The 14,325-nt window shown below is 41.4% G+C and overlaps 1 protein-coding gene across 2 annotated transcripts in view; it reads left to right on the forward strand.

The window, feature by feature from the left end:
* Window positions 1–3,079: 3,079 nt before the first annotated feature.
* Window positions 3,080–14,325, forward strand: part of SP4 (Sp4 transcription factor) — a 77,201-nt gene continuing 65,955 nt past the window's right edge. The window contains exons 1-3 of one of the 2 annotated variants that reach the window (XM_001497653.6): window positions 3,080–3,363; window positions 3,785–3,900; window positions 4,402–5,956. In XM_001497653.6, coding sequence (XP_001497703.1) covers window positions 3,357–3,363; window positions 3,785–3,900; window positions 4,402–5,956 — 1,678 coding nt within the window. In that variant the 5' untranslated portion in view covers window positions 3,080–3,356. The remainder of the gene's footprint in view (window positions 3,364–3,784; window positions 3,901–4,401; window positions 5,957–14,325) is intronic. The other variant, XM_023639346.2, reaches the window with a different exon arrangement.

Here is a 14,325-nt window from a genome sequence, read left to right on the forward strand (position 1 = left end):
CACCCAAATTTTCATTTATAGATTGGTTATGGATTATTTTTGTCGACAGGGTTATGATTTAAAAAAACATTTGAAAGCCATTGTTGTATGGGCAATATGAATGTAGGAAGGAACCTTTTTAAACCAACTGCTTCCTCCAAAAAGAGACCACCTGGGCAGGCCTGAGGCTGAGAATTTTGTTGAATTTATATTTATACCTACCTCTACAGCAAATGATACTGACTTTCTACTTACTATGGTGGTATCAACTTCTTAAATTAATTACGTTAGGAATCAAAGTAAATTGGTTTAAAGAAAAACATTCAGCAAATCATAGTATAGGTGGTACATAGCTTAAATTAGGAAGGTGATGTAAGAATGACTGTAATTTTGGAACTATATCATCTAGCTAAACCTTCTATTACATAGATAAAATGATGGTGCCTGAGAAGCGGTTAATTTAGGGCACCTGCCCATGTCTCATGGCTCAGCCAGCGACCAGAAGCTTTTGGTCCACCATAAAAAGCAGGATGGTTAACTACTGAAAGGTAGCAGGAAATACAAGCTCAAAATATGCCACTTTGGCATATTGATTATTTTGAGCTGTGGGTACATGCAAAACAGCAAATGCAGGGAGAGGCTTTCAATTCCCCTTATCTGCCTAAAGACTGATCCTCCAAAAGGAACTCAATCATCCTAAATCCCCTCCCAGAGACTTTCATCAACGAGGGATGATTGACTCTTATCACAGAAGAGGAGACTAGAAGTTTATACTGCACCAGACAACTTTGTCACAAACGTCACACCTCCCATCTATTTTGCTATGGGCCCATTCATTTTTGCTAAAAATTATTTACTCTCCCCTAAGAGGCCTACATCCCCTCTGCCCTTTCCCTATTAAGATGATATTTAAGCCTTAATTCTAAGCCACCTTGGAGAGTTATTCATTTTTCCCTGGGTATTTCCCATGTATACTTGAGGTATACATATTAATAATATTTTGCTTGTTTTTCTCTTGTTAATCTTTGATTACAAGGGTCTTAGCTAAGAATTCAGAAGGGTAGAGAAAAAATTATTTTCCCTCCCCTATACTATATTTCATGAATACCATTGTTGTCACTTAACTATAGGGCACAGAATATTTAGGACACTTTGTAGATCCATACTAATTGGATAAGCATTCTTTTTTTAACTTGTGGTTCAGAGCCAGTGACACTGCCCCGCTGAAGCAGGTTTTGTAAGGTAAGAAAACTGTAAGGAATGCCCCAATTCATAAGACTGCAAAATGTCTTCCCTCATTCATTATAGTGAATCGGAAAAAAAAAAAAGACCCGAGGATACACAGTATATCTATAAATTCAAGAAGCACTTTTGAGCCTTCCATATTGTATATGGGGGGAAGGGAGCAGGTTATTTAAGGATCTTAAGCTCATTTTTTAAGAAGGCGTAGACAATACTTTGCAAGTCTTTATTCGAATGGCTTTGTCTTGCTGCACTGCTGGCTTTGTCATCAACTGTTGTTGCAATTACTTTAACAAGCAAAGGAAATGCCAATCAAGTGCAGCACCTGGGACCTCCTCACCCTTGCAACGTGTCAGGCCTCAGGCAAGAGACAATAAACGCTTAAGGCTGTGTGTGGAGCCCAGGTAAAAAGGGAGTGGATGGCTACGAGCCTGGGTGTGTAAGGGCCCCTCCTTCCCAAGACCAACGTTAACTTTAGCGATTCACTTCCACCTTCGGTACACTTAATCGGGTGCTTATTATATTCCATGGCATCATCCTGACTTCAGGACTTTGAGGAAAGCTGGGGTCAGGAGACCGCTCACGTGCATTTGACAATAAAATGCTTTGTGCAGCCAGACGTGAATTCCACCTGCCCAGAAGCTTATGCTGAACGGTCCGGGGCTGACCCAAAGGGAGCTGGGCTTTTCTTCGCCTCGAGAATCCTGGGAGACCAGTAAGAGTGCTAAATCCGCCAACCACGCGGGCTATTCCGCAAAACACGATGCAACCATAGAAGGTGGGTTATTTCTCTGCTCTAGCAGTTAGCCCGAGACAGAAATAAAATGGAAGATACTCTTCTGTGAGAAAGCAGGCCTCGGATTTGAAGCGGGGGGCCTCAGGGAGGGAGGTGAGCAAAGAAAGGAAAGGCGAAGGCGCTGCTCCAAGAAGCCGGGTTCATTCAAACCCGGAGGACAGCAAACCCCGCCTCCCCACGCCGCCGCCCGCTCAATCGCGGAGCGCTCCGGGTGTGAGCTCGCCCCGCGGGGAGCGGCTTGGAGCCGAGGAGGCGGTGGCAGAGGTGGTTTGGGCAGCCCCGCGCGGCGGATAGGCCCAGGCAAACAACACCCATTCCCCCTCCCCCTCGCTCAGTTCAACTCCCACTCGGCCCCGGCCACGCCCTGCTGCCACCGCCCCCTCCGGCAGCTTTCCGCTCGGCAGCCTGGCCTTGGTCGGGGGCGGGAGGGAAGGCGGTGCCTTGGAGGGGGCCGCCGCGGCCGCCAGAAACTACAAGGGCCGAAAGCCTTTGCGGCAGCGCCCCGCCCCCTTTCTCCCACCACTCAGCGCGCGTCACCAGGGGCTCAGCCAATGGGGACCGAGCCAGGGAAAAAGGGCGCCCGGGTCCGGATGCGCCTCAGGAAAGCCATGCTCCCTGCGCGGGGGCAGCGGGCAGTTCACCCGGCGCGCCCAGCCGTAGGTGCTCCGCGCGCTCCCTCATACGCCCTTCTCGCCTCCCTTGAGCGATAGCCCTATTTTTTTCTTTAGTGGCAATTCCGAGGGATGCTGGAGCGGGATTTTGAGGGGAGGGCGCTGGGAAATGAGTAGGGGGCGGGATATCCTGAGACAACAAGTTTGGCTGTATGGAGGGCCTACCAGCAGCGCGCCTGAGCTAGAACGCCGAGAAAAAGAGCGCCGGAGGAGCCAAGGGAGGCAAGGAAAAGCTGCAGAAGGAATAACCCCGAGAAAGGGGGTGGAGAGGAGGCGGCCCCAGCGCCCCGGCCCCCGGCAGGTCGGCGGCCAATCCGCTGGGGGAAGGGGTGGAGAGTCGGCGGCTCCGGCAGAGAGAGGCCGAGGGGGGTGGGGAGTCGGCCGGGCTCGCGCCGCCCCGGCCCCGCCCCCGGCCCGCGCTGCCGCCCGCGCCGCGCGCCGCCGCTGTCAATCAAGGGCGAGTCAGCCGGGCTCGGGCGGAGAGAGGAGCTGCTACGCCACAGCCCAGCGGCGGCCATTCGCGGAAAAAGAGGCAGAGCCTGTGCCAGCTACAGCCTCCTCCGAGCCACCGCGGGCGGGCGGGACCGGCCTCTCCTCCCGCCTCGCCCCCACCCCCACCCACCTCTATCCCAGTGTCTCCGTCTGAGGGTTTGTCCTGTTAATGCGGGATGAGCGGTACGTATTCTCCACCCCCCTCGGTCTCCTTCACCGCCTCCCTCCCTCCCTCCCTCCTCAGACCCTGCTCGATTCTCCCCCCTCCCCCGGGGCCGCTGAGATGCTTTAAGGGGAGGAGGAGAGGGAGGGAGGGAATCAGGGGGAGGGAAGGAGGGTTGTGTTTTGTCTTAATGTCTGAGAGAGAACAACCTTCTGGGTGTTGCTCTGGAGCCGATGGGTCGGGTTTCAAACCACGTTTTGTGATATCCCCCTCCTCCCTTCCCTCCTTCTCCCCCACCCCCTGCCGGTGTGCGTGGATCGCGGGTTTATGGAGATTAATGTTCGGGGGGAGGGGGAGGAGACGAGAGGGGGAAGACGAATAATAATAATCCTAATAACCTGTTGTCGTGTGTGTGCGTGTGGGGGGGGGGGTTTGTTGCAGATCAGAAGAAGGAGGAGGAGGAGGAGGCGGCGGCGGCAGCGGCGATGGCTACCGAAGGAGGGAAAACCTCTGAGCCAGAGAATAACAATAAAAAACCCAAAACCTCAGGCTCCCAGGTAAAAGCGAACATATAAAAAAATTCATCACGAAACGTAAGGGGAGAGAGGGAGTTATGCCCTTTAGTTGCCCAGCAGTGAAGAGCAGAATAAAAATGTTTATCCACTCAAAGCATCTTTCTGGGAGTGAGGAAGTTAAATTGTAAATTCATAAAGATTTCACATGTTTGCGGGGTAACGTTGTTTAAAATTACAGCAGGAACTCAGACTCTAAGAAAACGGTGTGTATTTTCCCAAGGGTATTTTGAGTTTAGGAAAATAACACTTTAAGAAAGTTTGTTAGAAATTTCTTTTTATTTAAACTTTATATTACAGGATCTGCTTCCTTATTCCTGTATCTTACTGCTTTTGATAATATTTCTTTTTGATTTCTGTCACTTCCTGAGTTCTGAAATGTAGAGCTGTCAAAATAAATAAATAAACCCCTCCCAACTACTGGCCTCCACTAAATCCGCCCACTTTTTTTTTCCCACCTCTCCTTTACCATCCCATTTTGGGTAGGACTCTCAGCCCTCTCCTCTGGCTTTACTGGCAGCTACTTGCAGCAAAATAGGGACTCCTGGTGAAAATCAAGCAACTGGACAACAACAAATTATTATAGATCCGAGCCAAGGATTGGTGCAACTTCAAAATCAGCCACAACAGCTAGAACTGGTAACAACACAACTTGCTGGAAACGCTTGGCAACTTGTTGCCTCCACTCCTCCTGCTTCAAAAGAAAATAACGTTTCTCAACCAGCGTCTAGTTCATCTAGTTCTTCCAGCAGTAATAACGGGAGTGCATCTCCTACAAAAGCTAAATCAGGTAATTCTTCCACCCCCGGTCAGTTTCAAGTCATACAAGTACAAAATCCAAGTGGTAGTATACAGTACCAAGTGATTCCACAACTTCAGACGGTGGAAGGCCAGCAGATTCAAATCAATCCAACTAGTACTTCATCTCTTCAGGATTTGCAGGGTCAAATTCAGCTCATTTCTGCAGGTAATAATCAAGCTATACTCACAGCTGCTAACAGGACAGCTTCTGGGAATATTCTTGCTCAGAACCTGGCAAATCAGACGGTTCCAGTCCAAATTAGACCTGGTGTTTCAATACCACTGCAATTACAGACCCTTCCTGGTACTCAGGCTCAAGTTGTAACTACCCTACCAATTAACATTGGAGGAGTGACTTTAGCTTTGCCAGTGATAAACAGTGTGGCTGCTGGAGGAGGGACTGGACAGGTTGGCCAGCCTACTACTACTACTGATAGTGGGACTTCCAACGGGAGTCAGTTAGTTTCCACACCCACCACCACCACTGCTTCTGCCAGTACTATGCCAGAATCTCCCTCCTCCTCCACTACGTGCACAACCACTGCTTCAACATCTCTGACGAGCAGTGACACGTTAGTGAGCTCAGCAGATGCGGGCCAATATGCAAGCACATCAGCCAGTAGTTCTGAACGCACTATTGAAGAATCTCAAACACCTGCTGCTACTGAGTCTGAAGCCCAGAGCTCCAGTCAGCTTCAGTCTAATGGGATACAGAATACACAAGATCAATCAAATTCTCTTCAGCAGGTGCAGATTGTAGGCCAGCCTATCTTACAACAGATCCAGATCCAACAGCCTCAGCAGCAGATTATTCAGGCTATTCCACCACAGTCGTTTCAACTCCAGTCAGGGCAGACAATTCAGACCATCCAGCAGCAGCCTTTGCAGAATGTTCAACTTCAAGCAGTAAATCCGACTCAGGTGCTTATCAGGGCTCCAACTTTAACACCTTCAGGGCAAATCAGTTGGCAAACTGTACAGGTTCAGAATATTCAGAGTCTTTCAAATCTGCAAGTTCAGAATGCTGGGTTATCTCAACAATTAACCATCACCCCAGTGTCTTCAAGTGGTGGCACAACTCTTGCTCAAATTGCTCCTGTGGCTGTTGCTGGTGCCCCAATAACTTTGAATACTGCCCAGCTTGCATCAGTGCCTAACCTTCAGACAGTGAGTGTTGCCAACCTGGGTGCTGCAGGCGTTCAAGTGCAAGGAGTTCCAGTTACAATCACTAGTGTTGCAGGTAAGTTACTATAATCTTTTCTCTTTAAGATCCTTTTATACAGTTTTTACTAACAATTGGTTCTTGCTTTTCTTTGCTCTTAGATTTTTCGTAGACCTCTGAAATAACGGATAATCATAAGGACTCTAAAATACGTGGGAATATTATACTAACTGCCTTAACCTGTAATCATCAGTGTAACCTGTTCACATTTGTAATGTTTTAGTATTAGATTAGATTTGTTATATAGATGGTTTTATAAAATTATTCTTCCATGGAGCGAAACTTCCTGATTAGAATCATAATTGTCTTCTGTAATTTAGAGATCATGTTTGAGTACATTTGAGCTCTGCAGAGAGAACTCTAGTCAAAATGATGTTTAGATCTTTAAGGGAAGGTAGGTTCAAAGCTGAATTAGCATGTAGTTGTGAGTCTGAAGTTTTAATTCTTCTTTGTAAGAAGACTATCTTTTTCTTAAATTGGTAGTTCTCATGCTTCAGCATCTTGCTGCTCATGCTTTTGCGTTTTATTATACAGCATCGTTTTAACCTAGATGCTGATGCAGTTGAGAGGGAGAATTTTAAGTTGGTAATTGTTTGCTTAACTTTTATGTCTACTTTTCTGCTAAAACCAGGCTTTGTTCAGGATTTTGAGTTAATGGACCTTCACTTATAAAATTATATTTAAGTAAATATGGTGGTGGTTATGTTATTTATAGGTGTTTCTCGTGTGAAGCTGGCGGAAAGCAATTAAAAATGAAGATAGTAAAATGTCACTAATTTGAATTAATTGTGGTAAGGTTGTTTTGAAACCAGTTAGAGAGCAGTTGTTATGCATATAAATAGATACTTCTGAAGTATTTGGAAAACTAGACTTAAGTATTTTAATCTTTCTGGACCAGTCTTACTTTACCTAATACCTTTTGTTTTTTAGTAATTAAACACTTTTCATTGATTCTGATGTGGTGAAAGCTTCGTTGTGGTTTTAGTGCCTTTGATACTTTCAGACCTCTTTAGTTAAATATTTCTATTTTGATACTCTGAAATGAATAAGTGTATCACTTTTGAATGACCTTTCTTGGAACAAGTCTCAGAAAAATTATGCTCGGGTTCTTGTTTTACAGTTAATATCTAAAGTAGATGTATATATTTAAAATTGGAAATTGCCAGATGGAGCTTCTCTAATTCAGAAGATCAGAGATTACATGTTTTATTTAGATATCCATTACCTCTAAACCAGAGCTGTCTAATACAATTTTCTGTGATGATGGAAGTGTTCTATATCTGTTCCATCCAATAAGTCACTAGCCATGTGTGGCTGTTGAGCATTTAAAGTGTGCCTTGTGCAACTGAAGAACTGAATTTTTAATTTTATTTAATTTTAGTTTAAATAGCCACATATGGCTAGTGGCTCCTGTATTGACAGAACAGTAACCTAGTCAAAGAGTAATTTGAGTGTGGTACTTTTTCCCCTAAAATTCTTACAGCATAAATATGTAAGTTTCTTTGGATTACAACAGTCTTTACTTGCTTTTTTTCCTTGTCATTTTCTAAATATTGACAATATCTTAAGTGTTTCAGAAGAATTTCTGTTTTTGGTGGGTTGAATAACAGTTTTCATTGTCAAAAGTTATTTCGCTTATATTTTGTCTTGTCTATTAAGCATTAGTTGGTGAATTATGATTAAGAGAATTGAGTAATGGGTATTTTAGGTTAGAAATAGTCAATTTTTCTGTTCTCTAATTTATGTCGGTTACAACCCAGTTTTTCCCTTGTCCATTGTCAGGGTATGCCACTGAGGGTATGATCATCTCACATTCACTTGAATGAATCATTATTATAATAGCAAGATCCAGTTTCTGGAACTATAATTTCCTGGGGGATGTGGTCAAGGAATTTGCCTTTCAAACAAACTTTCCAGGTGATTCTAAATCTTGCTGAAATTTGGGAATCAAGGGTCTAGTCATCAGCAGTGAACCATAAGGCAAAAGTATGGAGGCAGATGGGTGTCAAGCTAGTTCTTATGTGCCTCAGAGAATGTATTTCGACGGCAAATACAACGTACAGTTTTTGTTTCACAAATATATATCGACTAGCTGTGTGCTGAGCACTCCCAATAGGTGTGTTTAGTTCTTATTTTCAGGGATAATTTTTTATTTAAAGAGTTTACATGATTTGGGGGGCACTTAAGTGTGTGAGGAAATTTAAACTTTACATAATTGAATTTTTTTCTCATGAAACCAAAGATTTTAAATTTTGTGGTTGTTGAAGAGTTTATGTTCTAATAGATGTGCCCATTCATTTTAAGAAGATTGCCATGATACAAAACCCAAAAATGTACCCTGATTTCTACAAGTTAATGCATTCATCTGGGCCTAGTTGTTTGCAGATTTTACCTTATTTCCTAGCATAATAGATTCTTGTCAAACGTTTGCTGAATTACGGTATAGAAAGTGATGGAAAAGATGGCAATTTGAAATTGGGAGCAATGCCCTGGAGTGGTTTTAATGAAGCTAATGAAATAGCTCTATTTCTGTTAATTTCTTTTGGCTTTGAGTTTTTAAGACATTAAGAATGGGACACCAGGTACGTTACTGTCTCTAGAAGGGGGAGAATGAGCAATAAGTGCCTGTATATTCTTTTTATAAATGAGCCCTGGAAGTTCAGATCTTTTACTTTGTGTCCCATTCACCTTTTAGTACTTTTTATTTCATGTTCCCCCCAAGGAGAATAGTATTGTTTAATTTTGTCAAATTTATGGGAAAAAATTTGCTCTGAAGATTCACAGCTATTATCAGGGCTTGAAAAAATTGTTAGTAGTCAACTTTGACAGAATGTAATGGTAAGTTAAATTCAAGAACAAGGGGCTAAGTTCTCCACCACCCATCCTCATGTTACTCTTAGGAGGTATGGCAAGGGTGTGGATGGTATGAACAGAAAAAGAAAAAAATTGTACAAGGTACGTTGAATGAAACGAGTTCTTGAAGGTAGGGAGCTTCATACTTCATTTTATAAAATGAGAATGTTAGTGACAACTTAGGGGTTACTTAGGGAGAACGTCTTTCCTTGATAATGTATTCAGCATAATGTGTTTCTGTGGTTTGTTCTCTGCTAGAAATCCTGAATTCTAGGCTGAGCATTTAACATTTCATTAGTTAGAATTCCCTTACATACTTACTGTTTGTTTCCTTGTTGAGATTTGAGTTTCACTTTGAAAGAAAAGCAGAAATCCTATTTTAAGTTAAGAGAGAAGGTAACTAATTATGCTGCTGGTTTAAGAATATCCTTTGTTTTAACTAAGTGAGCAAACTAGAAGATGTTTTGCTCAAAAAGAACTACCTGTTTTCACAATATGCACTGGTAGCCAAAGAGCCCCAGATAAAATGAACTTCAGGGGTTACATCTCCTTGAATTTAGAACATGTAGGGACCATTGTGGTCTAAATCTGTAATTAACTTGCCTTGGCCAGCAATTTGATTTATTTCTAATTATCACATGTAGTAACAGTTTATGATTTTGCTTGGTGGATGGATATTTCTTTGTCGATTTTAGTGGAAATTAACATTTTTACGCTAATTCTCACACAAAGGAAGGGCAGATTTGAGGATAAGATGTTGCTGGCCCTTAAAAAACTTGACTCTCTTTCTTTCCTTTACTACTTTGGTGATTTAAAGAATGAAACCTGGGGATGTAACAGAACCAGGAATGGGAGGGCCAGTTCTTCATTATTGGTGAAACTGGGGACCAAAGAAAATACTTGACATTTAATTTAAAAACCTAACTCAATCCAGTACAATCAACCTCTTATACCAAACTTTTTTCCAAAGCTACTAAAAGTAGAAAATTTAATATAAGTATGTTTAATACATATGAATACAAATGAAATACATATGAATACAAATACGTATTTAATACAAATGAAGTTTAATACAAATAGCGTTTTTCTTTATATGTTTTCTTAACTTGGATTTCCCTAGGTAGGCATCTTAAAATAACATATACACATAGTTATACGCATATACATAATACGCCCACATATCCGTGTGTATACATATGCCTCCTGTGTTTGATTATTTCTTTTTTCAGGGAAGTCAGGTTTACTCCTGTAATTTTATTTCTCTGAAATCTAATACTGTTCCTTATAGATTGGAACTCATTATGAGGAACTTAGACCTTGTACCTGTACCAGTGATTTAGGTTCTGAACTACCAAGTTGGTTTTCCCCAGTAGGTGATATATAGCATGACCTTTATGATTTGTTGTTGATAACATAACAAGATCGTTGCTTATCTTTAAATTTTCGTGGAAGATGAAAAAGTATTTAATGTAGAGCCACATTAATTTTTTTCTTTTTTTTAAATTGAGGTGCTTTTTTTTTTAAAGATTGGCACCTGAGCTAACAACTGTTGTCAGTCTTTTTTTGTTTTTTCCCTGCTTTACCTTCCCAATCCCCCGCCCCCGCCCCCCGTACATAGTTGTATATCTTAGTTGCAGGTCCTTCTAGTTGTGGGATGTGGGATGCTGCCTCAGCGTGGCCTGACAAGGGGTGCCTTGTCCGTGCCCAGGAGGCGAACCCTGGGCCGCCACAGTGGAGCGCACGAACTTAACCACTTGGCCACAGAGCCAGCCCCGAGCCACATTAATTTTTAAAAGGGCACCTTTAAAAGGGATTTCAGGATAGAGAGAGAAGCAAGGGAAAATAGAGTTTTAATCATCTGCTTTTCAAATCTAAATCAGGGAATATATAGAAAGTAATACTTAAGGAATATTGGAGCAAACATAAAAGGAAGTTGAAGAGAAAAGAAAAACTTGATCAAGAAGGAAGAGGAAAAGCGCTATACATAGATCTTGTAGAAATAACAGATTTACAAAATGCTAGAATTTTAGTTTGAAAGGATCTTTGAGGTGGTTGCTCACCAGTTGTAGCCCTTTGGTATTGCTGCTAAAGTCTATTTATAAAGGAATTTTGTGTTTTTAGTACTATAAATGAAAGCAGAAATGTGGGTCAGAGGTTCTGCGGTGCTGCATTAAGGACTTGTGGATGACATGGTAAGGATTGGCAGTAAAAAGGAGAACCTGGCCTGATACTAGATCATATGTGTATCTGGGCTCCTCTGTACTCTTCTGATTTAGGTATTAGATAAGGTTGGATGTTCATAATGTTTGTCATTTCTCTACCTAGTACATGAGCAAATTGTGGCAAGGGAAACCTGTTGAAGCACAAATTGCTTATATCAGTATGTGGTGATATAAAGGCTTAATGACATTGTAGTTCATTAAGGTAACTTAAAGGTAATTGAGCGTCTCTCCACCTCCCTCGTTCCTTAGTGTATTTCAGAAATGAAGAAACTGAAGCCCAGAAAGGTCGATGGACTTTCTTGTGCTTCAGGACTGGAATCTTGACTTCCATGCTGCAGTTGTCTTTCTAGTGTAGTATTTCTGGCTTTGTTATCTAAATCTTTTGCTAGTAAATGAGTCAATGTAGCTGCGGTTTAGGGACCAGAGAGGGAGAGTATCCAGCTTGAGTTTGTCTTCTCCCAGGTCGACTGTCTCTCTTGTCACTGGATATTCAGCTTTAGTATATTGAATACAATATTGGTGAAAAGCACAATTCTCTAGGTGTGTTACTGAATTTAATGGTGGAACCTTGGTAGTATTTCATCCTTTCTTGAAAGAGCAAATTCAGAACTAAAGATATTAGTAAATTCTATATGTAGGTAAAATCCTCAGGCTATTAGGATATTGTATCTTTTCCTAAACTATAGTTAGAAATGGATTTTTTTTAAAAATGAGACTTGTGGAGGAAGAAAACAAACGTTTACTGTTCACCTAGTGTGTGTAAGGTGCCAGACTGGGTATTTATATTATCTTGTTAAAACCCACAGTATCCTTGTAAGATCAGTATTATTGTGCCCATTTTACAGATAGCCTTGCTGAGCTTTAATTTCATTAAGAAAAGCTGCCCTCTGGTAAGTGGTATAGGTGTGATTTAAAGTCATCTCTGCTTCTGAGGCTTTTGATAACGAGGCATAAGGTAAAAGGGTAAGTCCACAGATGAAGGCTGTTTTTCACTCTTTTGTATCTGAGGTATGCTTAAATCCCTTAAAGGGTAAACAGTTTTGAAAATTGAAATATTGACTTTGCAGTTAAGGTTTCTTCTAGCTCTAACATTCTGTGGCATTGACAGTCAATTACGACCAGAAGTAGTAAAGGAAATGGTGAATAGAAACTAGTGTGGCTGCATGGAGACCTCCATGTTAAACTTAGAATTTAAAATACTGTATGTGGAAGATAGAAGGAGGGGCATAGGATTAAGAATGAAAACAAAAAGCAGCATGACATTTTAAGAATAATGCCAGTAAAGCAGAAATGCATAAGGAAGTCAGGCTTTTAAAATTATTTTAAACAACTTGTAAGGCTTTAAAATCAAAGCAAGAGACACTCATTGCTTGAGCAGATGGTGTAATAGGGAGAAAAAGCAGAGCTTGTTCACTCTGCTTCTCTTAACCAGCAAGGAAAATGCGGTTCCAGCTGAAATGACCAGAGCTGTAACTCCTTCTGAGATATTTGTTCAAGATAAGTGAGGCGATAAGGGACATTTAGCTGCTTTTTGAAAGTCAGGATGATGCAGATGAATGGCCATCTTAAGGTCAGAAGGAACTTTCAGATTTAGTTTCAGGCCAGTACCAGTAACTTAAAAATTATGCAGCATGGGACAATTGAGCATGAATAAGCACCTCTCTTTTTGAAAACATGCTACACTGCAGACAGATGAGCTCCATAACCATTCTTAACAAAGTCCTTGAGTGAATTAACAAGTAGTTGGACTCAGCATTTGAAAAAGAATTCAGATATCATTGGGAGCCAGTATGGGTGCACGAAGCAACTAAGTTCACAGGTTCGTTCTTTGGGGTCTTCAGATGAGTGTACAAAGGAAATAATGTCAGCACAATGTATCTTGATTTCAGCGTTGATAGTCTTGATTTCTTTAAAGGCTCATACCTGGTCGTTCAATTATATGAAAAATGTTGATTGCCTCAATAGACATCACCAGTGTTATGGCATAGGATTCTATCCTTGATACATCCCTGTTGAACATCTTTTTTCAAATAGTGTACTGAAGGATGACCCATTACTGAAATCAAAGATGAGAGAAAGCTGGGTGATGTTGCTAATAATTATGATAGGGGATAGAATGGAGATTCCAGGTGATCTTAATAGGCTGGAATGCGCCGCCAGAATTAGCAAGTTAAATACAACAGGTAAGATCCTCTATTTAAAGGGGGGTGTTTCTATAGTACCTACAAGATGAAAAACCTGGCTTGGCAGCGGGACATGTGAAGATGAATTGCGATTTATTGGCTTACTATGAACTAAGTAGAGTAAAGCTCCTGTACTTTGTGCTTGTCAGACCATTGCTGCAATATTGTGTGCAGTACTAGGCGTGGCACATTTTGAATGAGACATTGACAAACTGGCAAGCATATCAAGGATTCCCAGGATGAGGAATGTGGAAAAGATTTCTTACTAGCAGCAACTGAAGAGTAGGGGTTTTTATTGTTAAAAGAAAAGAAAAGAAAGTGTGATAGCTGTCTTTGGATATATGAAGGGCTTGCTTTTTTTTGAGATTGAAATAGTTCTGTTTTGTTGGTCTTGGGAAACCAATAGAGTATGTATATGTACACTCAAATGGGCTAGTGCTGTACAGTAACGGAGTGATTTGTCTCATGAAATAGAGATCTTCCTATCATTAGAGGCTGGAGGTCCATCTATCAGAGACACTATAGAATGTAGAAGAATTTCTTGGATAGACAGTTTGATTAGTGAAACTGCAAGTCCTCTGATGCTAAAATTTAAGATTCTTTGACTATTTGAATACACCGTCCTATTTTGGGTACTTCCGTCCAGCATTTGGTGAGAGTTCTCCATAAATCTTAGTTAAACTTACATGATTGCTGAAGTATTTAGGGATTTGGAGGCGACGGTTGAGGGTCACATTTAGTATTTTTCTTATTACAAAGGCAGTATAATTAAGATGAATTCTATTAAGCAATAAGTGGAGTACTTTAATTCATAAATTAATAAATTTCTGTTCTTCATTATTAGACTTAGCGACTGTACTCTTAGATGCTGTTTTTCGATGTCATTTCTGCTTTTATTTGGTGACTACCAAAGCATTAGTATTTTAAACATACACTTCAGTGCCCAATCTTGAATTTGTAGTTAGGATATTTTATCTTACTGGCTCTCTAACCAAAGTCATGTTTCTGATAATGTCACTTTAGTATGAACAATGTAATTACTTTTTCTTGAGTGGAATTGGAGAGCAGTGCCAAATCTAGGATCCTGATGGAGTTCAAACTCTGGGAAGCACTCACAGCTTCAAATTTG

Source organism: Equus caballus, chromosome 4 (assembly GCF_041296265.1).
Source record: "Equus caballus isolate H_3958 breed thoroughbred chromosome 4, TB-T2T, whole genome shotgun sequence".
Taxonomy (NCBI): Eukaryota; Metazoa; Chordata; class Mammalia; order Perissodactyla; family Equidae; genus Equus; species Equus caballus.